The sequence below is a fragment of the Macrobrachium rosenbergii genome, chromosome 2 (assembly GCF_040412425.1).
Source record: "Macrobrachium rosenbergii isolate ZJJX-2024 chromosome 2, ASM4041242v1, whole genome shotgun sequence".
Taxonomy (NCBI): Eukaryota; Metazoa; Arthropoda; class Malacostraca; order Decapoda; family Palaemonidae; genus Macrobrachium; species Macrobrachium rosenbergii.
This window is the reverse complement of record NC_089742.1, coordinates 72,502,042-72,527,616: the sequence shown is the minus strand read 5'-3', so window position 1 is coordinate 72,527,616 and position 25,575 is coordinate 72,502,042. Positions and strand designations below refer to the sequence as shown.

The 25,575-nt window shown below is 38.6% G+C and overlaps 1 protein-coding gene across 1 annotated transcript in view; it reads left to right on the top strand.

Annotated features, from left to right (window-relative positions):
* The window catches only part of LOC136848540 (bis(5'-adenosyl)-triphosphatase enpp4-like), an 85,770-nt gene extending 60,455 nt beyond the window's left edge, over positions 1 to 25,315 (top strand). Inside the window, exons 5-8 of the mRNA XM_067120813.1 lie at positions 2,178 to 2,384; positions 2,609 to 2,857; positions 21,096 to 21,207; positions 22,243 to 25,315. Coding sequence (XP_066976914.1) covers positions 2,178 to 2,384; positions 2,609 to 2,857; positions 21,096 to 21,207; positions 22,243 to 22,339 — 665 coding nt within the window. The 3' untranslated portion in view covers positions 22,340 to 25,315. The remainder of the gene's footprint in view (positions 1 to 2,177; positions 2,385 to 2,608; positions 2,858 to 21,095; positions 21,208 to 22,242) is intronic.
* The last annotated feature ends 260 nt before the right edge of the window (positions 25,316 to 25,575 follow it).

Genomic DNA, 25,575 nt, shown 5'->3' with positions numbered 1-25,575 from the left:
TCCTCAAAACCCTCCCACTTCCCTGACAAAAAGGCATGGGACTTGGTCAAGATCATCCTGCATTGACCAACAGAAAGTACTGGCTTCCTGGTCCCTTGCCACTCTGTTGTTGATAAGGGAAAGAGCCCTCTTATCTTTGAGTCCACTACATACTCCATCACACGTTACAGTGTTTATCAACACAATACCTGGCCACGAGACCGATTAATAGAGAATTCTTTGATATTAGTTTGGCCACCACAGAGCTGACACATCCATGGAAGGTAACTCCTTGAGGACTCAACAGGGACTACGAAAAATAGGTTTTTCCTACATCAAAACCTGTTTTCTAATGTGTGCCAGGAAAAATGGTTTGTTTTCTTTGATTGGTGTCATAAAAGGGGTCTCTCTCTCTCTCTCTCTCTCTCTCTCTCTCTCTCTCTCTCTCTCTCTCTCTCTCTCTCTCTCTCTCTCTCTCTCTCTCTCCAGTATTGAGTTTCTTCAGCAGATTCAGGACTTCCTTGTCTCCATGATGAAAGGCTATGGCTCTGCATTAAACCAGGTCTCCATACTGAAAGGTATGGATCTCTCTGCTTCAGTGGGGTTATCTCATACTCATGAAGAGCTTCAAGCAGTTTGCCCTCAGGAAATTCTCCGTTGGAAGTGGGACATGACTCTTGTCCTGTGCAGCATAACTCAGGTGCTGTGTGAGCCATTAGGGAGACCTCAGACCAAGATCTTACAATTGAAACAGTATCCCTGCTAGCCTTAGCCTTGATAAAGTGAATTGGCGAGTCACATGGCCTTATGGTATACAGCACTTGAGGATTTAGAACTTCTCTTCTTGCTTGTTCCTAAATTTGAGGTGAAAACCCAGAACCCATCAGTTTATGGTGAGAAGTATAGGAGCTTTTTGGTTCCCTTTCTCCGAGACTCTGGTGGTGGTGATCCAAAAGAGATGCTTGGATGCCTGGTGCAAGCCAAGAGTTACCAACTAAGAAGGCCCAACCTCTTAGGGCAGTGTTAACACCTCTTTGTTAGCACATACTGGCAAACAAAAGAAGGAAGTGTTCAGGAGCACCCATTCTTTCTGGCTGTGCTGTAATCAAACAGGCTTCAACTCTTTCGCCAAAGTGAGCAGTCAAATGGTTTGGATGAAAGTTCATGAAGGCAGTAGTGTGGGACGTCCATTGCATTTTAGAGCAACTTTTAGTAACAGAAAATGAAGGTAGGTGTCAGGATATATCAGACCACCTTAATTTTATTCTGCCATAGGGATTTCACCCACAGGTCCCTGGATACCGTCTTCTTGGGACCTGTGGTGGCTGCATTTGGACAAGTGTTTGCCTTGGGTACTTGGAGATGTAAGACTGTGGTTGAATGGTATTGACTGGCTACACTTCCTTTCTTCTTTCCTCCCACTGCACTGTGAGGCAGCATCTCAGGCTGACTATGTGCTGGATTGGGGGTGCAGATGCAGGTAAGTTACATAATCAGTAACCCAGTCATAGGGCTTTGGCTTATAAAATGTAACCCTCTGTCCCTGTCTGCTAATAAGGATAGTGGCTGGATAGCAGAAGATCTTTAATTTGAACCCATCAATTTTATTTACCAGATTTTACCTGCCTTCTAACTTATGTTAACCCTGTCGCTCTGTCATCCCTATGCCAGACCAGATAGGAAGTCACAGGAGTGACTTCTCCCCCACTCACTATTACGACCAAGAATGTGACATTTCCAAGTTGAGGTTCAACTTGCCAGTCAGTTTAGAGATGACCGCCCTCTTAAGGAGTGAGTCATATGTAAGAGGCAATGGTTTGTATTTCCATAGGCGCAAATAACAAATATTTAAAGCAATTTTTATTTTTCACAAGTATACAAACCATTCTTTTACCACACTTCCACCGTAACTGCCCTGCTTAGTCCATGATGCTTAAGGAAAAAGTGCTTTGTGATGGCAGGCTAGTGAGGGTGTCCCCACTACCACCAGTTAACTGCTTTGCTACCAAGTTTCAGTGCCTAATTCCAGCTTGCAGTAAAGGATACTCTTACATGAAAAGGCACTGGTCTGCATACATAGGAAAAATACAAATTACTTTTAAACATATGTCATTTTGCTGTAAAAACACAGTATTTTATTTTAAGAGACACATTTATCTAAAAATCCATTTAATGTAACAGTAAATCTGTGCTTTCAGATCACCAGATAGATGTATATTCAAGACTTCTTGAAGGACAAAAGACACACAACTACAGTGTCTTTTCAAAAGATGGCATACCAGAAGAGTGGCATTACAAGAAGAACCCTCGTGTTAGCCCTATCCTCTTGATTGCTGACGAGGGATATGTTTTTCAAGATTTCATTGACCTTATTAATTTTTATAAGAAGGAAAAAATGCCTGATTGTAAGTTTTCATATTGATAGGAATTGTAATATGTGCTGTAAAGTTTTTTATTGTATTAAGCTTATAATATTTGATTTTTTTTGTTATTCTTTTTATCCATAGATAGAACATTACTATATAGCATAGGTTTTTCGAACACTATTCATACTAAGATAAACTGAATGGAATACTAGTAGCATTGTGCTTTTTAATATTTTGACGCTAAGAACCTCCTTGCTTTTCAGTGACAGATGTGCATGGTGATCATGGTTATCCAGTGTACGTCCAAAGCATGGAACCCATTTTTGTTGCTTTGGGCCCTTCTTTTAAACATAGATTCCAAGCACCACCTTTCAGTAATGTGGATGTTTACCCTTTATTATGTCACCTACTGTCCCTCACTCCAGGACCCACAAATGGGACTCTGGAAAATATTTCTACCATGTTGGCATTGCCAATCACATCATTAATTCAGCCTCTTCTTATTGCACTAGGTGAGAATTTCAGTACAGTATTTGTAGTTATATTTTATACAGAGCTTCTTTAAAACACTGTTTTTATAAGTTATTTCCAATGAGAATAATGTGTAAAAAATTAGTTTTCTGTTATTGGTGCCTCTGTTAGGTATGTATATCAATTATTGGCGCTGATAAGCAGAAATCGGTGATTTTTGGCACTGAAAATTGCCGATTTTCATCGCTAGACAAGCCCTGTAAAACCGGATCGCCATTAACCGAGCCCGCCGTTAACCGGGGACTGCCTGTTATTACAAAATTTATACTATGTATGTGATACGTATTTTAAACAAATATCATTCCTGCATCTTTTGTGAACTCACTTGAGGGCAAAGCTGTCAAATATGTCTGATTTATGTGACAGGATGGGGGAGTGTTGCCAATAGCAGGTCAAAGGATTCCTAAGTAATCTCTCTTCTCCGTAGTAATTCATAATTAATTTCACTCTCTTAATGTAAGGACAACAATTCTCTCTCTCCATAATAATTCATGAATATATTTCTCTTTCTTAACGTAAGGGCAACAATTATCTCTCTCTCTCTCACATTTGTAGTTAGCACTCGCACATATTTTACGATTTATTACTATTTCTCTGTACTGTACATCTTTACCTGTACAATAGAAAATTTTAAATTGATCTAATTTTACCTGTACTGTCTTCAAACTGTGAATTTGCTAGTGTGGCAAATATTATGTTCTAAAACATAGAGACAACTAAGAGTTGTGTTAGTCCAAATAAAAAAACAGTGTTTGTTCAAGAAAAATCATTTTAGAGCAAAGAGAAAGAGATGTTCTTGAGTAAAGTAGTTCTTAGAAACGAGGTTGAGAAGACTTGTAAAAATAGATTGGTCGGAAGGGGGAGAAAGAGAAATAGTATAGTAATCTTCACACTCCTATATTTTTATGTCAACCATTTATTTCTTTTTTTAAGGATAATGTTTTAAGTTAACTTTTAAATGAAATTACAGTAACTTTACTGTCATTTAAAAGTTATCTTAATACTGTACTTTGAGAGCATGATTAGAGTCATATTTAGTGTTTTAACTTGAAATAAGCATTTATTAGCATTTTTAGAGACCATGCCAAACTTGCGCAAAAATTCTTTTTGCATGAGGAGTTCTGGGACTTAGCCGCGCGTAAGTTCAGGGTATGACTGTATAGTTTTCTTCAGAATTCTTCTTGCCACCATGTGGTGTGGTGCTTCTGTGTCTTTGCTAGTTTGGCTGTTGGATGTTTTTTCATGGGAGTATTATGACTTTTTTGCTTTGCTTGTTCAGGATGTCTTCATCTGGCAGTAGGAACAAAAACGTAAGGTTTAGCAGGAATGAATTACGTGATAGAGAATGTATTTTATAGAGTTAGATATACACAGAGTCTTTTGCTGAGCTTTAGCTTTATGTGATTACCCACTCCATGCGCCAGCGTAAGGAATTTGTGGTGCCAAAAGGGACTGAGATTTTAAGAGCTCTTGGAGGTTTCTGACATACCTTGATGAAAACGTCACGGGTGCTTTGAAGGACACGTCATATGCATTTATAAATGCTATGCTTGAGAAGAGAGAACAATTTTTCTCTAACCCTAGCTCTACAGTATCTCTTACTTTGATCTTCTGATATGTAATAGTGACAAAGTAACTTGATCGACAGATAGGGTATCTACCCCTATGGATACGTAACAAAATCCACTAAGTTAAGCTGACTGGCTTATAATCTATACAGTAACATGGAGCCAACTTGCATAGCTTATAGGTACTACATGTGACTGCAAGATGAACAAAGTGTGATACAGTACTTTCATGCTTAAGAAAAAATGTATAGGTAAACTTAACAATGTACTGTACCTACAAAAGCGAAAACACAAAAGATTATGTTAATACAGAGTACAGTTTCTTTATGAGGTAGACAGCAGACACCAAATGAATGACTGAAGCATGCAAACAGTGGAGCATGATGAGTAACTTACCTAGGTAACAAAGAACCCAAGCTTTCAGGATTAAACAGAAAAGTGTCAAAAGTGTACATTTGTTTCACCATCAGATAATTCTAGGGTACTCTTTAAATATAGTAGCACTAGTTGTTCATCTCTAAACAAACAAGAATGCTGCTACAGTACATGCATATTTTTTTAAAACATTTACCATCCACAACAGAGGGAAAACTATCCTGCATGCTTTTGCATTGAGTCTTGGAAGTGAGGAAAGTTGACTAATCACCTCATCACATGAGAGAAACAAACATGCATATACCACAAGGAAAATGAGTGAAAAGTGAAATAAAATAGGACAATGCTTGAAAATAAAAAAATGTTTGGGAATCTAATAAGGGAAATAATTATCCACATGAGGAGATGGATACCAGCTAGACAGAAATCCACTCTCAATGTGCAAGGCTATTGGCTGACTTTCATTTTATCCTTTCCTTTTAAGGACTGAAGTGTCTGGGATGATTGTGTGGCACATGAAGGGCATAACTATAAATAATAAGTTTGTGGCAAAGCAAACAGTCAGTATTAAGGCAATTAGGCAGATTGTGATGACAAATGTTTCTTCTTTAGAGGAAGCATGCTTGAAGAGGTCCATTGTAAGACGTTCTTCTCTCTTTTACTAACAGGCAGTGAATGGCTCTTTTATCAACGAGCATAAATTTATGTCTTCCGAGTATGCCTTTTGACAGCATGTCATACAGAGACAACAGCTGCCATTTCCATCAGACAATTTCCAGCAATAGGCAATGCCAGGGGATGACTCCTCTCTCCCGGAGTCTTTGACACAATTTCTTCATTCAAATTATTATTATTATTATTATTATTATTATTATTATTATTATTATTATTATTATTATTATTATTATTATTATTATTATTATTATTATTAAAGTTGTTTAACCAGACCACTGAGCTGACTTTCAGCTCTCTTAGGGCTGGCTCTCTAAAAAAAAAAAAATATGATCTTATCAGCTGGATATTTACTTGCTTTTAAAGGACATCATTGCAAGATTTTAGATTTATAACTGCTGTTGGCATACAGGATACTTATTTATATTGACTGACATGACAATTGAATTAAAAATGCTGGTGACCTTTTAACGTGGACCTTAGGACCTATGGAAAGTTGCCAGATACACACTTTGGACAAACAGGTTGTTGTTGATTCAACAGTCCTCTTATTACAGTATTTATAGTTTTTGCGCATTGCTCATTTCTGTTCATCAGTTGTTTTTCAGAGATGCAGCAGACATTGTAGGTCTCATTTTATTGTTTTAAATAAATTATCTCATCCTTTGAGATGTAGCCCAAGGTGCTTGGGGTTTGGGTTACTAACCATAATAAGGTAATGGGTAAAAACTATTTACTTCAGCAGTGCTAAGCATAATAATTAATCATTAAAAATAATTTAAACCAGTGTGTCATCTATAGACTTTTGTAGGACTGGCTCACTGATAGTGCTGTATACTCGTTATCTGGATGATCACCCAAATTTAGCCTGGCTTAATGTAACAATTCTTGTTATTGCAGCACACTGGCACCAGTAATGAAGAGATGTTTTTATAGTAGTAAGTCTAATCAGAAAATAATTTGAAAACCCATTTTAATAATAAAACAAAGACTGCTTAGCTATCAAATAAGTATTCTTTTCCTTACTTTTTGTCTTTTGTTCATGAACTTTTCTCCTTGCAAGTACACTATATTAACTTTTAAATCTCTGCTTTCTGTGGTCAGGAGTTGCTACTGTTTACTTCTCGATTCATCACTGTCAGTAATAGCAGGTATATATCATTGGTGATGAGTGCACATAACACTCTGATATACTGATTTACTTTTCTGAGATTTCCTTTTTCACTTAATACTGCATGGTTTGTTTAGTACTTTAATTTTAGATTGTGTAGTATTTTTCATTTCAGTTTTTGTATTGCATGTGTTCTAATAGCTTTATGATTTCCCTGATTAATTTAGGTTGTGTAAGTTAATAATCTTTTTCTGTTGTCACAGAAAGACAGATATTACTTTAAGCAGTACAACTTTTAGTTTTGAAATACAGCATGTGTTAATTTTAGCTGTTTAATTTTCACTGTAAAATTTTTATGCAGTATTTTTATATTTTTATTGTAATTTTCCAAATCAACCTAGCTTTTTAAAAAAGTAATTTTCTCTCTTAGCTATAAATAGTATGGCTTAGTACTGTACTTCACTACAGAAAGTTGTGTTCTTTGTTGATAATGAAACTTCCAGGGAATGAAGGATATATGTTACTATAATTACTTCATTATTTGAATTTTCCCTAATTTTATATTAACTTGAAATGCTTATTGGTGGGACTAGTTATCAGTACTGTATAAACATTTTAACTTCTTGATTGGTTATTGTTTGGCTAACTCCCTGGAAAACTTTACTATAATGCATACATAAGAGTTTCATAAAACTCCGTAACAGTGAATGAACATGGTGTGAAACCATCCTAACTGTCATGGAGGTGACTCTGAGTGACTGGTCTGCCAGTGAGCCACTAAGCAGTGCATATAACTCCACTCAGTTGTGTTTTAGGTTATTCTAATGATGCTTCCATCTGGTAGTCCTGGCTAGGTTGTTTTCACCTAGTTAAAATGACTGTTGTTGTCTTTAGCTCTTCATCATTGTTTCAGTAGTTTGAATAATCAATGCAGTTTTATTGATCTAATATTAGTTTAAGTTAACAAATTACTTTGTGTACTTTATTTTTGTGTACTGTTTACAGGCTATATAAATAGTAATTTTTTTTTTATATTAAGTACGGTTTAATTGTTTGTATTGTTTCCTTTTACACACTGGATACTACACATAATTTAAAGAATGTTATGTTATTGATGGGGATTCATACAGTGACCATAAGTCTTCTGGAAGGATGACTCTCTTATTACATAAACCTTGTTTTATCACAAATCCATTACTTATTATTAGCCAACTGTCATGGTCCTTTATTGCCTCAGCACAACTGTCTTTTGTTAATGAATAGAAGATTGGTGGTAGCCTTGTGAATGTGCCTATGGATCCCAGGGCTTCCAGCCGTTAAATACATCACTTTCTGTATGAAGCTGTTAACAGGGCTTTGACTTACCCAAGCTCAGGCCCTTATCCAGAAAATACTTCTTTCACTTTGTTCCCTTTCATTCAGCCTGTGGATGAACAGAAGATAACAAGATACAACAGCTCTTAATGGGAATGTGTGAAGCTTTTGTAACCCCAGACAGACAGCCCTATGCACTCCCAGCCCATGGGACTTGGACATCTGGCATTCCAGTTAAGAGGACTAGGTTCAACAAGAAGACAAACTGGTTTATTTCTTTACCAGTGAAGACATTCCACAAGATCCCTTGACACACAATATGAGGCATCATTTACCAAGGGTTTGGATGGAGTATGCAAAATTTTGTGCCTGGAGAGATTATAGAAACCTAGACAGGTTAGCTTTTAAGGCCTTCTCATCAGTGGCTTTTGATTTTCCCCCAGCCAGTGCAACAGCTGACATTTTGGTTGATATCCGAGACTGGATGGAAGTAAAGGGATTTAGTAAATGCTATGGCAAAACCTTGGTTCCTCAACAGCTCTTTTCACTCCAAAACCAGAGGTTGAAGAAGTTCTACATCAGTGATGACAACCTCAGGATCTGGTCTTCTATTGGGTGAACCAGGTTCTTATGCTTTCACATCCACTGCTAAATATTTTTCTTGTAGTTAGTTCCAGGTTCAGCCTTTTCCCCTTTGACTTGGTAGCTAAAGTGCTGACACAGGTGAAGAAGACTACAAACATTGATGAAGTTCAAATGGTGAAGAAGCAATCACATGCTGGTTGTCCTGGTATTGACAAAACCTTAAGGCATTTCCATGTGGCATTAAGAGACTTCCTAACTAGGAGAAACTTCTTTGATAGCAACACTTTTGTTATTTCCACAGAGAAGTTTTAGAGGTAGAGGATCTGAGCAGAAACAGTCAAGGCTGTCTCCAGGCCAGCAGTCAACCTCAAACAAGCCAGTGGAGCTAGTTTTAATTGGTTCAGTGACAGATTTTTGAGCCACTCAATGATTGTTTTCCTTTTATAGTAGATTTTCTCCCCAAAAAGTTGTCAGTTCCAGCTCTTTCACAGGTCCTAGAGCAAAGTGGACTAGACATTGGCTCTTTTGTGAAAATTAGTAGACAGTGTCAGTATTTTGAAAATAAAGTCCCTTGGAGAACACTAAACCACCTAAATTAAATGATGTTTTTGATAAGGCTCAATAAATTTCCCCAGGAACCCATGAACCAAGCTATTCTTATGTACCTTCCACTAAAGATCCTTTCTTCTAGCATGTGCATCTTTGAGATAAGCACGCAAACTTCATGCACTCTTCAGTAGGGTTGCTCACTCTTAGGATTGAAATTTCTTTGGCTTGTCATTTGCAGCTGACATAATGGCAAATACACAATTTCCAAGTATTCACTACATATATCCTTTGCTATTCTTTCATCATCAACACATGCCAAGAACCAATAAAATCATTTGAAATGTCCAGTTAAAGCTGTTCGGCTTTATCTTCATGGTACTAAAAACTCCAGAAGGCACATCCAGTCTGTTCTCTGGAGCAGGATGCTTCAGGAAACAGGTGTCAAGAAAAACAATTTCCTCCTGGTTCAGGCAAGCCTTCCAGAGCTTAGGGTTATGTGACAGATGACAAAGTGGGATAATTTAAGGTACTTGCCAGTGCAATGAGACCTTTGTCCATTTTGTTATTTTTAAAATAACTCTTCATATCATCTTGTTCTAATGGCTGCCAGTCAGAGGTCTTACACAGCCTTTGTAAGTTTTTATCTTACAAATGTAATGTATAAGTGGTTGGAATGATTTTCATTTGGACTAGTAGTGTCTGCCTCAAGTCAAGTTTTGGACTGTTGAGTGATTTTTATTTTTTTCATACCTCATTTTTTGCATACTTTAAGACAGAATGCCACAGTTATTCGTCATTATCTCTCACATTTTACTGTCCTTAGCAAGATCTCTTCCTAACAAATAAAGCTCTCTATCCTTCTCAAAGCTCTTATCCAGTGTCATATCCAGGAGCTCTGCTGGATCCTAGTCATCATCAGCCAGTTACGGGCTGCATAGCCTCTTGATCCTTCCCACCTTAAACACCCCATGAAGAAATCATTAGTTGATTTGTTTGAAAAAGTCTAATTATTGAAAATTTTCTTTTTCTTATACAAATCTATTTCTTATGATACAAAGCTCCTACCACCCAACCCCACCAATTTATGCCAGCTAACAGTCCAGACTACAAAGAGGCATTTAACTGCTGGTGATCTTGGGACCCTTAAGCACATGCATAGTTACTGGTTCTCTTCTTTCATCCTTAAATAAAAAACACAAATGTCTAGGGTATTTGAAGACTACCAGTTATACGGAATTTGTTTGTGCAAAAGATTCATTTAGTTTAAAAAAATTAGATGTCCAGGTAAGTAGAAGTAGACCTTTGCGGTGCAAAGCTGAGTAATTTGTATTCCAAGAAACATCCTCCTAGAAGAAGGGCAATATATGGTAGGTTTTTATGAGGGGAGCATATGTTCTAGACAGTTCAAGGTCTCAGAATTCCACATCCATATTTTGGGACTCTACAGATTGCCTTTCTAGTATTGATGTCTCCATTATCAAAGATATTACGTTTCTCTAAACTGCTAGTTGTAAACCCTTGACATTGGTGTGTGTTTTTGGGAGAAAAGGAGGATCTTTGGATATGATGATTAGTGGAATCACCCCAGAATGGGATGAGTGTTGCTGAAGAGGCCTTTGATGGTCTTGCTCAGTGATGAATGTTGCTGAAGAAGCCTTTGATAGTCTTACACAGTGATAAATATTGCTCTAGAAGCCTTTGGTCAGTGATGAAAATTGCTGAAGAGGCCTGTAGTGGTTTGCACAATGTATGGGCTCCTGAAGGTATGGAAGTATCTTTCATTATTGTAATAGCATTACAGTGTTTTACATGCTGTACAAGTATCCTGCCTTGCATGTAAATGTACTTTGTAACTGCATAGCCAAACATCATGATTATTTTCCTAGTAAGAAGTCATGTAGTTTAGACTTCACATTATCAGTTAGCTGATTTGTTAATAACATATTTCATATAAGTAACTTACCAAGCAATTACATAGTTAAGGTTTCTACTAGAGCATTAGCCTCTCTAAAATGGTGACAGGCTCCGTCCATTATTGGAGTACTTAGGAAACAACTGGCTGCATTAGCAGCTATTTTCTTGCTTTTCAGTTGTCTTTACTGGATTTCAGTGAAGTATTGTCATCTTATTTTGGTAGCTTTCAGAGATTTTTTCAGCTCATTAGTTTTTTTGGATCAGGATCCTAGTTTTACAGAGTTAAATCAGATTCTAGCTCTTCTAGATTTCACTATTGCAGTGAAGGATGCGAAACTAGTTAGACTAAATCTTGTTACGATCCACGTTTGATTTGTAGTAATTGTAGGGGGCAAGAATGCAGTAAGTAGAAAACAAGTAACGAATGTTCTGATTGGGATGATAAACAGTGGAAATGTTTAGATATCACTTGGATAAGTTAGAAAGGGATAGGAAAAGCAAAGCAGCTTCTAGAGCCAAGAACAATCTATTAGCCTAGAAACCAATCCTATACCTATTTTAGAAGCTAGTCCCGCTATTCCTGCTATTCTGTTCGCACTTTTTCTCTTAATACTGGCCCTCCTACTATTCATCCACCTACTCCCGTGCCTGGCTCCCTTGCTTCCAACATTAATGATGGACAAAGTGTTCGCCAGAAAAGTGACAAGTTTGCAAGTGGAGGAGGTGGCTACTCATCCCGATGGTTCTCCTAGACCAAGGTCACTGTCCAGCTCCCCTGAACCTGGGAGAAGACATACTGTACTGGCAGTCCAAGGGAGGCCGTTGGGGTTTGCCCAAGGGTAGTTGCCTCCTCAGTCGCCTGTTGCACATTCCCAGGTATCGACAGACAGCAATTGGAAAGGCGTCTCATTGGATATCCACCAGTTGTCCTCTAGTTCCGATGATTCCAGTGCAGACAGGAGGCGCCACAAACATTTCCAAGATTCGTCACATCCTCTAAAGTATTGTTCAGATGTTGGTCGCTGTTGTGATCCACTTCCTGTTAAGCGGCCTAAGAGGGCCAGTTTTAGTCGCAGCCTTCGTGTAGTTACGATGTGGACTCTTCTGTCCTGGCCCCGTCCATCATCCTTCCGCATGGGACAATCCAGAGGACTTCTCTCCCAAGTGACCAACTGCTGAGTTCCCTCACCTGGCCCCTAAGTGCCCAGTGAACTCTCTCAGGTACCCCACTTCAGCATCCAAACACCTGTCTCCTCTCCAGCTCTTGGCACCTCTGTCTGAGCACCCAGTGCTAGCTCCTGAGCGCCCAACGCCAGTTCATAGTGCCCGGTACCAACTCTTCAGTACTCCCACCTCTGAGCGCCTAGCACGTACAGGCAGTCCCTGGTTATCGGCGAGGGTTCCGTTCTGAGGGTGCGATGATAATCAAAAATCACCGCTAACCAAAAACTGGTGATTTTTGGGGCTTATTGGTGCCAAAAAGCGCCGATTTTCAATTATTGGCGCCTTTGTTAGTTATGTATTGTCGCTAATAAGTGGAAATCAGCAATTTTTGCCACTGAAATTTGCCGATTTTCATCACTAGACAAGCGCTGTAAAACTGGATCGCCATTAACCGAGCCTGCTGTTAACCGGGGACTGCCTATACTCCCAAACACACTGCTTCTCTTGAGTCACCTTCGCCTTTTGTTCAAGACAAACCTTCATCGTTTCCCATTAATCAGCAGTTGGCTGAGATTGTGAGCTTGCTAAAGAAAGCTCCCTCTGCTTCCAAGATATTTGTTAGCGAATTTTCCCAACTTTTTTGCCCCAGCTGTCCTGGTCTCATCTGTTTGATCTTTTTGATGAGGTCTCATACGAATGACAGGACTAGACTCCCCAAGATGGTGCTTTCTTCATCTTCCAAGAAGGCTCAGTAAGAAATTGAAGATTGGCTTTCATCTCAAAGGGAGCAAAGAAAAGCTTCCTTCGCCTTTCCTCCATTACGCTTTGTTCGAAGGAGATATCTGTCTTACGTCACTGGGGAAGCTCCTTTTTAGGGAGTCACTGTCTCCTCTCAAGGGGACTTCTCTAGTCTCATTGCTTCTCGACTTTCGGCGTTTTGATTGGTGAAGATTACATTTTCGTCAGGGTAACTAAACCACCTTGTCAAAGATTTGTTCAAGATGTTTGAAGTTTTTAGTTTCCTCGACTAGACAGTGGGGGCACTGGCCAAGAAGATTGAAGACTGTTAAGTTTTTTTTGTCTGATATCACCTTAGACTGGCTGGGAGTCCTGTCCTGCACAGATAAGGCCATTAGGGGTGGCTCTCTGGAGCTTGCCTCTCGTTTTTTCTCTTTGTGTGTTTAAGAAGAGAGAGCTCTGGTGCTCCTTTACCACCAAAGGAGTCACTCAGACACAGAAGTCGGCCCTGTTGTTTTCGCATCTGGACCATCAATTCCTCTTCCCTCAGGACACCGTTAGGCAGATTGCATCTGATTTGCAAAAGAAGTCCACGCAGGATTTGGCACAATCCTCCAAGCGTCCCAAAGATTTGACCTCTTTTGCCCCTAAGATGTCCTCTCCACTCCAGCATCAGCCCTTTCATGGAAGCAGGCCCAGATCACAGTCTAGGACCCACCCCTATGTCTGTTTCATGACCAGGTCCATCAAGAAGGGCCCAGCTAAGACAGTGCCTAAAAAGTGAGATGGAAGTCTTGCATACACCAGTAGGAGTGAGACTTCTACAGTTTTGGGAGAAATGGATGATAGAGGAGTAGAGCCGTGGGTCACCAGGATTCTAAAGGAGGGCTATGTCATCCCATTCCTTGAGAGTCCCCTTTTAGTCACTTATCCCATCACATTGTCAGTTTACTCAAAAGGCTAAGAGAGCCATTCAGCCCTTTTGGAGGTGTCCTCCCTCATCCAAGAGAGAGCCACAGAGCAAGTCAAGAATATCCTCCTGATCCTTCAGGATTTTCTGGTAGTGTTCTAGATACCGAGTGTCCTTCTGAAACTTGACACACTGTTGTTTTAGTCTGTTCAAAGCCAACCCAAAGAACACCAACACAGAGGGCTTCTACAACCGTCTCTTTGTGGTTCTGAAAGCTTCGGGGGGCTGGAGACCAGTCCTAGATGTAAGCACCCTCTATCAATTTGTCTGGAAGACGAAATTCAAGATGGAGACGAACCATTCAGTCCTCTCAGCCATTCACTGGGGCAAGTGGATGATATCATTGGATATGCAGGAAGCATACTTCCACATCTTGATCCATCCAGACTCCAGGAAGCATCTAAGGTTCATCTTTCAGGAAAAAGTATTTCACTTTCGGGCCTTTTGCTTCAGCTTTTCTATGGCCCCTCAGGTGTTCACTGGAGTCCTTGCCCCTCTCACAAATGGCTCCATCTATATAGGGATAAACGTCAGTCTGTATCTGGACGACTGGCTGCTTTGATCCCCATCAAAGGAAAAGTTTATGAAGGATATGCACAAGATTCTTCTCCTCACACAGGAATTAGGTCTTCTCATCAACCTTTAAAAGTCACAGTTGACACCGTCACAAAAATGATCTATTTGGGGATGACTTTTCAGGCTATTCCATTGCCCAAGAGAATTTCTGGCTGCCTTCAGACGCTCCCCAGCTTTATAGCCCTCCCGTCCTGCTTGGCTCAGCAGTGGATGAGTCTTCTGGGGACTCTAGCTTCCATCAAGTCGTTTGTCAAGCTGGGCAGATTGCACATGAGAGTTCTTCAATTCTTTCTAAAGGCCAACTGGGAGAGGAAAACACAATTGGACTCCTACGTGTTTTCGATCACCCCGGAGATCAAATCGGACCTGCAGCGGTGGCTTTGTGAAGAAAGACCACCAGAAGGGAGTCCCTTCAACCTCTGAGCCCCAACCTAGGCTTGTATTCAGAGGCCTTGGACTTAGGCTGGGGAGCCCCTACTGGGGAATCAGGAGGTTTCTGGTATGTGGACCCCAGAGCAACCAAGTCTACATATAATGTCAGAGAACTGAAGGTGGTTCATCTAGGCCTTCAGTATTTCTTGAACATGGGTCCGCAACAAGACAGTGGTAGTGTATGCAGACAATAGCATGGCCTTACCCTACATCCAGAAACAAGGGGGCACTCACTCCTCCTCTCTCTACCAGGCAGCAAGAGATCTTCTCTGGTGGGTGGATCAAAATCAAGTGACTCTATTCACCCAGTTTATTCAGGGAAAATTAAATGTTCTGGCGGATGAGCTGAGCCGTCAGAAGCAGGTCCTTCTCATCGAATGGACCCTGGATCCCCTGGTCTGCCTGGATCTTTGGAAACTATGGGACAGATCAACATTAGACCTGTCTGCCACCTCCAGAAACCATCGCCTTCCTCTCTTTTTCTCTCCAGCTCTGGACCCCCTTGCAAGGGCAACAGATGCCATGTTGCAAGACTGGTCCAATCTGGATCTTTACCTCTTCCCACCTTTCAGCATGGTCAGGGAGGTGATAAACAAATTTCAGACTCATCACAATGTAACTTTGACCCTCATAGCCCCATTTTGGCCCCTGAAGGAGTGGTTCCCAGACCTTCTACAGTTATTGGTGGATTTCCCCAGATTCTTCCCCAAAAACCACATTTACTCAAACAGCCCCACTTCTGGAAACACCACCAAGGGCTGTCTGCTCTTGCTCTGACAGGCTTCAGACTGTCCGCAAGCTTGTCAGAGCAAAAGGTTTTTCAAGGGGAGCTGCAGAGCTATTGCAGGATGCAGGCGTAATTCTTCTAGCTTTGTCTACCAGGCTAAGTGGGCAGACTTCCGTCAATGGTGCATCAACCATAATGTCTCGTCTTCTGAGACATCTATAACTCAGATTGCTGATTTCCCCCTATATCTGAGGAGCTGTAGAATTTGTCTTCTTCCACCATCAAGGGGTATCGAGCTATGCTTAGCTCAGTTTTTAAACATAGAGGCCTGGATCTTTCATCAGACTCAGATCTTAACGACCTCATCAAGTCCTTTGATACATCCAAGCAGAGGAAGGACGATCTGGTCTCTTGGAACCTGGATGATGTATTGAAGTGGCTAACAGGTCCTACCCTTGGACCCCTTCATTCTGCTTCTCTGAGGAATCTCATTCGTAAGACATTATTCCTCGTTGCTTTAGCTACAGCTAAGTGTAGTAGTGAGATTCAAGCCATTGATAAAAGGGTAGGTTTTCCCAAAGAGATGCAGTTTGCTCCTTTACCCTAGTTTTTATAGCCAAGAAACAGGAACTGTCCAAGCCCTGGTCTCATTCATTTACCACTAATAATCTAATGGGCATCCTTGGCTCTGGGGAAGAAGAGAGAGTACTTTGCCTTGTCAGAGGTATTACTTGAACAGGACTGAGAAGATAAGAGGTACATCCAGTAGCCTCTGGTGTTCAGTTAAGAACCCGTCTTGTCCTCCAACCAAGAACACATTGTCGTTCTTCCTGAGGGACTTAATTTTTGAGGCACATTCATGGATTCAGGAGGACATTTTGCCTACTTTTAAATTGAAAGCTCATGACATCAGAGCTGTCTCTACCTCTTTAGCTTTCAGGCACAATATGTCTCTATCTTCCGTTCTCCAGTTGATGCTATTTCCGCATCTCACTATTTAAAAGAAATGGAAACAGTGTTCGATAATTGCAGTACCTTGGGACCATTACGATGGCTGGCATGGTACTGTATTAGGGAATGATTCATAAAAGCACTCTTTTCAAGTTTTTGGGGAGCCTGGGGGTACAGTGTATCTGGAGTACCCACCAGTCTTAGTGGATGGGTTGTGGTGTTTTCAGAGTAGGTGACAGCGTTGTCCGGTTGTTTTTAATTTGGTACTGCGCCCAGGGCAAGGGTACTATTATATGCTTTGCTAGCCATCAGGCCTATCCTCTGCTGCAAAGCTCCCACTCAAGTACAGACAACCCATGCCTCAACCGCCACACCACTACAGGTTAAGATGAGCACCAACCAGAGGCAGGATTCTCCTGCAGTAACTCTCTTACCAGTTAGGGAAACAACAAGCATTGTATCAATGCTGGCCAAATTTTCTATTTCAAAGTCATTTAATGTTTTGGAGTAGAATATGTTTATGTATCCTACCTCCATTCAATGTGGGATTCAGCTATGTAATTACTTGTTAAGAACTTATATGAAAATATTTTCATAATAAAATACAATTTCATATATACTTACCAAGTAATTACAGAATCAGAGCCTGCCCTCCTCCCCTCTTATGGACATACAGGGCATAAACACAATTGAACTAACTGGCTGGTTGTTTCCCCAAGTGCTCCAATAGTGGGTGGAGCCTGCCACCTACACAAAAACAATAGAATTGCTACTGAGAATTTTTTAGAAAGGTTGCCATGCAAGTAGAAACCTTAGCAATGTAATTACCTGGTAAGTATATATGAAACTTTATTATGAAAATATCATTTTGTTAGACAGAATTTGCTGATGTTCATTGGCAAATTTGTTGTGAAAGATTTCCCTTAGGAAATAGAACTCAATTTTGTGAGGTTGTTTTTACCAGTTTAAGCATACAGGGTTTAAGGAGTGGAGCATGAATAAATAAATAAGTTTATCTTGTGAAAATTTTTAAGATTATCTTGTCACTAACAGATTATGTTTATCCTAGTTTAGTAACTTAGTCCTTCCTTTAACATTACGAAATATCAGAAACACATGGAAGCTTGTAATATCCACTACTACCTCGTAACTTCATGATATCACATTGTAAGGTTATGTTTGTCACTGTTAAGACTTAAACCCAAATGATTGAGTGGTTAAGGGTAACCTTAATCTGATATATACTCTCATATATAAGTTTGTTTGAATTCTGTTGTAGGCGTCAGGTTTCTTCACTTTTTATCATTTGGAATGAAGGCTTTGTCTTGTCGGCATATCCAAAAAGAGTGAGGAAATTGAGTTTAGTGGTCATTGTTGGTACTACAAATATATTAGCAAAAACATTTGTAAGTCATCTTTCCCCATCTTGGGTTACACATAAAAGTTCTCCCCACTCTTCTTTCCTGTGTCCTTTCTGCCTGAACTCTTCTCAGGTCTAAGTCTTCCTGCATCTCCATTTAATATGATTTCTTGGGCCTCATTACAAGTCTTCATCCTGCTGCTTTCATATCTACTGCTTTTTTGACCAACTGTTTATCCCTTTTAATCACATGTCTAAATCATATTAATCTTTGAGATCTCAGTCTTTTCTGGGTCTTACATCTCTTCACCAATTTCTCTTTATTATCTTCATTGTACTTTGGCTGTTAACCTCAATATTATATGGTGCCACCTTTTCAATTTTTTTTTTTTGTCAGTGTCCATTTTTATGCTGAATTACCAGTCTTTGGTCTCTCTGCTAATGGGACTTTTGTATTTAATAGTAGTCTTGTTATCTCTATCCATTTAATCTATTCTTCAGTTGCTCTCTAATTGTTCTCTCAATGCCTGTTGCATGGTCTGGTGTGTCTCCAAGATAAAAGAAATGTTCTACCTCTTCTAAGACTTGCCAATCTATCCCAACAGGTTTCTCCATAAATTTGCACATAATCTCTTCCTCTTTGCATGGTAATTTTCTTGTAGTTGCCTCTTGATAACGACTGCTTCTTTCTAGCATGAAGCCAAATTGATCATTATTGATTTTCAACATTTCTCTAACCTTTTCGTCCTGCACCTTTCCCAGTATTTTAATAACATGCTTAAGGAATCTTATTCAGTAACTTCCTCGTTGCAGTGCAACCTGTTTTCCTTTGTATACTATTACTTTGAAGCTCTTTTCCCCACATTTCAGGTCATGTCTCTTTGTGTATCACTGTTTTCATATATTCTAGTATGCTTATGGATGATCAGCTCTCCTGCTACATTTATTGAGTCACTTGTCATATCAAATGATCATGAGGCTCAGCGTAATATTGAGTTCATTTATAAAGTAAGATGCTTTTGCATGGTTTCCATGAACTAAAGAGAATTTTATGTCTTGCTCCTTATTTTTCAGTAATACCTCCTATGGTTTGAAGATGACAGCTTTCCACAAAAGTTTGGATATCTTGATACAGAGGCACATACAGAGGTTATATGAGTGATAATCAGTGCATCATGCTTGTTGAAAGCTAATTCATAGGGTGTGTGCATATCTTCTTTAATGCTGAGGTTGTGTTCCTTCAGGATTTGTTTTGTCCATGTTTTGTATAATGAAAACCTCTTATTTTACTATTGTATCAGTACCAGAAAAGTGTTGCTATCATTGAAGATAATTTGGTTAACTTGCTGTCTTTGTATTCAGTGTGCCTTAATTTATATTAATCTTATAGCATCCTGACATTAATCTGACAAAGCCAGGAAAGATTTGATTACAGTACTTTGCATAATGGTGAAGATTTCATCATGTTCTCAGGATCAGAGTAAATGGATGGCAAAAAGAAGAGATTAGATATGATGCGGCACTGGAGATTTATTCCTCCAGTTGACACAAAATGTAGTTAATTTTAATAGGGTTACAAAAGGCTAATTTGATGAAAGTGAAGAATAGTTTGCCTCTCTTGTGCTGCTATGGATGTTGGATCTATTAATTGTTGCTATGGCAAGTAGAAATGCTTGTCCTTTATTCTTTGTATCTCTGCAGCCTGACCCATTCATTCTGAGTATTTTCCATGCTCTTCACATCCATGGTTTTATATCTTTGAGTTCCTATTAAAGACTTGGTATGCACTACAAGGTTGTGGTTGTGGGTTGGGGAAGGAAGATGATTTTCTTTTAGCACTTAAGCTGGCCTGTTGATTGGGGTGCATGTTAACTTTCCATCTTTAAGGTGCAAATCCTGTTGTGGTTAAGGTTAAATTTTTAAATGTACATTAACTCATGACTGTGGAGAGTAAATGTCATAATTAATGGTTGGCAATGATTCACTATGAAGCAGCTATGGGAGGCATGAGGAGATTAAGCTAAATTTTTGTCAGTGGAATTCTAAACCTATGGAATACGGGTATACTGCATGCGAGATTCTGAGTATTGTTAATATTATTCTTATTATACCTCAAGTTTCTATAAGTCTGGTTTCAAGGCCATCATAAGGCTGGCCCAAACAGTTAGTTCTCAAATTGGACAGTGTAGTGGGATGAGAATAAAAGTAAGATAAAAGTAAAAGGCTGAAAATTATGTTGGTTGGGAGCTCTGTGTAAGACACACTGAGGGGAGTACCCTCCACAGGGACCATATTTTATTTTCAAAACCATCATTATTAATACCCACTGCTCTTTCAGAGAAGTTGTCAGAGGGCTCTTCATTCTTTTCCAGGAATAGCAGGTCTTTCTCATCAAGGTCTCCATTTCTCTGTATCTACCTTCCTCTGCATTCAAGTATCCTAACAGAGTAATTTTCCTTGCTCACCAAAAATGAGAGAAGTTTAAGCACCCCAGAAAGTTCCTGACTTAATCTTGTTGACTACTTGACTTTGATTATTACAGTCATTACTTTCTACTGCTACCTTTGGTTTTCTCATAGTAATTACCTACCCTCATGTTTGGTGTCTCTATGCCCTTTTAGAAACTAACATAGCTTTCCCAGTGAAGCATTTTCTTCCTTTTCACTTTTTCTTCATTGAGTCTTAAATTACTAGACTTAATTTTTCTAATACTAGAAACCATAATTTTTACAGCATTATTGTTGTTTCTGGACATCGGTTTTACCACACTGTCCACAGACTCAAAAGTATTTACTGTTGAAATTTTTGTCATATCCATGCATTTTTCATAGTATTATATGTTCAAGTACAGTGTCTTTGAACTGTCAGTATTTATAACGATGTGGCAACATATTTTCGAGGTAAGAATTATAGTATCTGCTCACATTCTGAGAAGCTTTAAACTAATCACATTTCATGAATCTGCTTTGTATTTTTTCCTTTCCACTGTGTACAATTCATGTAAATTTTGTGTACTTCACAACATTTGTGTAGCATTAAGCATTTTTCTGTATACTGTATGCTTGAACGGAAGTGCTTGTATATAGCATTTGAGATCTGAACATCATTTAACAATACTTATTAGCATGGTGTTTTTTCATGTTAAATGTCATATAAGAATTTATCACTAAAAACCTGAACTTTTTCATTGTTAATAATCATCTTTGTTAACAGGATGTTTGGTTGGATTGATTGGAGTTATAGGAGTGATTGCATGTATACTTTCAAAACGAGATTCTGGACGACGTGTGTCAGCAGATGCACTTATTAACGGTTATGTTCATAGGTGAGTGTAGTATGCACAAACAGATGTTGATCCATTTTAGAAATTTTATTCTAGTATTTTAATTTGATTTCATTATTAATAATGTGATGTGTACGTTAACACTAGATAAGCATACTCTGATATTGTATGCTTTCATTTTTCTTGCTGTTTGGTTATGTATATTTCTTAGGGAGCAAGTTATCTTTTCAATGTGGAGTTGATGGATCCTTACTGAAAAAGAGAATATGGATCACATTCTAAAATTGTCTTTTAATAAGAAGTGTACTATTCTTTTTCCCTCTCCATTCCTGTTTCTTCCTGCTGTCTGCAGTTTGCTCCCACAAAGCTATGAGTGGTAACTCGACTGTAATTGCTCGCCCTCCACCAACCACATTTCAGTCTAGACCCAACTATTACATCCTTCATATTATAAAAAAATTCCTTACAACCTTTACCATAGCAAGTTAGGCCTTTCTGTCATTCAACCTACACCCTGACTGAGCCTATATCCTTCAGTAGGGTAACCAGTATGACATTCAGACTGATTTGTTGTTGCTCCCATCAGTAGAGCTGATCTCAACTCCGTTAATTCTCCAGCCTGAGAAGATATAATATTAGGCTCTGACTCAAATAGGCATATACTACAGTATATTGCAGTTGAATGTATAAAGAATTTTGGCAGCTAATTTTATCCTTTATGGCTGCAAACCATAGTCTTACATACAGTAAATTTTGAGAGTAGGTTTTCACACTGAATGAGAGGTTGTGCATACACTCTTGGTTTTTCCTATTAGTCTACAGTAAAGTAGTTCAACAAGACTAATGAATGAGTATTTGGACTTCCACAAGATTCCCCAAAAGATTTGTTGTTCTTAGTAGTTTACAAGTCAAATGACCATACCAAAATGATAAATCAAGTTAAGCAATGTTCATGTTCCCCAAGATGCTGAACATACAAAGGTTCAAAGTTTTGATAATTTCCTTTAAATTACATTTTTTGTTTATAACATCACAATGAGCAAAAATACTATATATGATTTTTTTATATTATTTTAGGAAAGTTATGCGGGGTGGATCATCCAGGCCTGGAGAAGGAGACATAAGTGAAGAGGAGGGTTTACTTGAATCAGAGGTAGCCACAATAGATCTCTGAAAATGTTATGCGAGTAAAGAGACCGTTCGCTTAAGACTTGATGGAACTATTTTTTATTTTTCTTATTGACTCCGAATGTCTCCAAAGAATGAATTATATATTGAAGTCACTAGCTGTACGGCCTTCATGTGCTCATTCATCTATTTCAGAAAACACATGGGGTTTTTAGGAATATTTGCAGTCAATTTTAATTTTATTTCATAGCTTTTTAATATCTTTGTTTCTTACCTTTCATATATGTATGAACACCATTCTTTCCAAAGCTAACAGTACTATTTACTGTTGTTATTAGCATGATTCCCTTAATATTTTCTTAAGTGAACATGGTCTTAGTTTACTCTAGTAGCAACTTCAGAGTGACTGAGTTCCCTGTAACTCCTTTATTTCTATTTCCTCAGTCCATATTTCAGATATGATGGATGAGGAAAGCAACACATAAATTTCATGTGTTTGTTTTTAACTTTTTTCTGTTTAACCAGTATCCTTGGATGCAAGGTGTTAATGCTGTTTGCTGAAAACCCAGTAATCTTAATTATATTTTCAGTAGTTTTTCATTGTTGCATTCACTATGTGCATTATACAAAACTGATGTACATGTGCTTCACACGTATGTCAGTTTTATCATTATTTCTTGAATGTTGCGACAACTGCAGTACAGTACTGTACATAACATTCAGCAGTAAAGGTACATGGCAGTGATCTTTTTAATCAGAAAAGCTGTGGAAGTTACTTAATTTTTGTATTTCTCAACAGAGAAAGAATTGGTATTCCTTAATTGGTTGTTATTTAAAGAATTACTTATAGGACATAAATGTATGCATGTTTTATGTATATGTACTTGAAATCTCGCTTGCACTACTGTCTTATTATCAGTCTGTTTTGCAATCCATTACAGTAACCCTCATGTTACTGTTACATTTAAACGTGCAATAGTTTTCAATTTCTATCATTGATAAATTATACATTTTAAGTTTTAACTTTAAAATTTTTTGTGGCAAAAATTAGTAGGTAGTAGCAGTGGAGAAAACTTTTAAGTTTGATAGCAAATTTTGGTTGTTGCAACAGTGAAGTTGTTCTTTTCTAGTCTACTGTATATAAAGTATTTTAAATGTTTTGTAATCTCAGAGTGTATATTAAGTTATTTTAGTTTGATGAATTCAGTGCAGTATTTAGAGTGTTTGTTTTATAACTTTTGTTCTTGAATGATTCATGGTTTTTTGAACGATTCATGGTTTTTTATTCTTGAATGATTATGTTAAGTATTTGAGGTGAATTTCATTATAATGGAGCTAGAGAGCTTATTAGATATGGCAGACAATCAGTGCATTACAAATACTTCAGTATTTAGGGGAACTGATGGTAATATGATGCATAATTGTACCAGATATTCTTCACTGTTTAATATTTTGATGTATGAAGCTACGTATATGTTTTTTCTAAATATGGTTTTTACAATAAAAAAGTTTTCATGCAAACCTATTCAGAAATAGCTTTATTCTGTACAGAACACACTCAGGCAAAACCAACTTGGGCTTTGAAGGAAGAACCCCAACTGTATACAGTATGTGCCAGCTGCCAGCCACTAGGTGACTCATTTTTCAGTGCCAGCCTTTATCTGAAGAGTGAGGGGAAGGGAGGAGGGTACTATAAATTGGGATGAATGGGTTTGTAGTTTATTTTTAAAACAAGCTTTTATGAAAACCTGATAATCATAATTAGCCCTATTCTCTGTGAAACAGACCCAGCTGCACTAGCTTGAAGAACCAAGCAAAGTAAAACTTATGCTATGCATATCCAGCTCACAATCCAATGTCTATATCAATGAACATTTTTCATTATGACACTAAGACTATGATTAATGGGTTTGTATAACAACTGGTTATATTGTAAAAACATTATATAAAACCCTTATATCAGTTAGCCAGAATCATATTTTAGGAGGTAGGACAAAACAGAAGAGTCTGTAGAGAATAGAGGAGTAAGATACAAGAAATCCAGTTGCCACAGACAATGAACAATGGATCCAAAAATAACCTTGGAAATCTGTGTAACTTCCATAAGTAATGGATGCAATAAAATATGTAACCCAAGATAGTACACATGCACATCAAGCACCAGAGTCATAAAGGTAGGTATTTCAAAAGAAAACACAACTGTGTGTGTGTGCTTAGAGGATGAGGGATCAAGTTATGAAAGGGAGGAGGATAATGACTGAAGTCTTTGCAAGGAACATCTGTAGACACAATGCCACAAGCACAGACAAAAGCATTGAAAGGAAACTTGCTGAGGAAAAGAGGAGGGCACCCAAAACTTGAGGGCATTGATCCTGAGCTGTGTAAGGGCCTCTTGAGAATCATCTAATTATGCACAACCAGGAATTTGTTGAAGCTCAGACAAAAGAGAGGCCTTGAGAGAGTCTGATTCCCACAAATAGAGAGAACAGAAACACAAGAGTGACAGAGCCAGAAAGATACAAACTGCTGAAGGTAGACCAAAAGTTAGGACAAGAGACTGTCAGGAAAGGTATGGAGACCACTGAAGCACATAGAAGGGGTGAGGACAACAGCAATGCAGCCTTGATGTGCTGAAAACAGGATAAAAAATGTGACAGGTAATGGCTGCAAGGACTGCTGTCAAGAAACAACTCAAAGGTTAATGCAACCATTCAAAAAATCCTATAAAGTTCTGTTGCTTGTTCTGAAAGGAGGCCAGTGCAAAGACTTGTTAAAAGAGAACAGCAAAATAAACTAACATTCCATGAGGTGAAGAAGAATTTGGTAATTTCAGGAACTGAAGACCAAGGGTGACAAGAAACTTGTACATCACACTAATCCACAAATCCCATCAACTGTGTGTATTTAAAGGGTGAGGGGATAAGAATTGCCATCCATACAACTACTGCTGTCATGACTTTGGGAGACCCACTTTCCCTAAAACTATGCCTGGTAATTGGCATTTAAGAAGATGCCAACCACAGAAGATTGAAAATTGATTGAAGAGACTGTTCCAGAAGACTTCCAAGCAAGAAATCATAACTGTGAACAGCAAGAACAGAAGTGTTGAAAACCATCACCGCTATGACCCCCTCAAAAAACAGAGTTAAGAGGATTAGAGACATCTGAGTATCAGGGATACCCAGAATTTCCAAGCTTGCCTGCACCTCCCAACAATAAAATCACCAAGGTACCTGTCCCATCTTTGGACTGGGTGGGCATCAATAGCCCATTTTGCTGAAC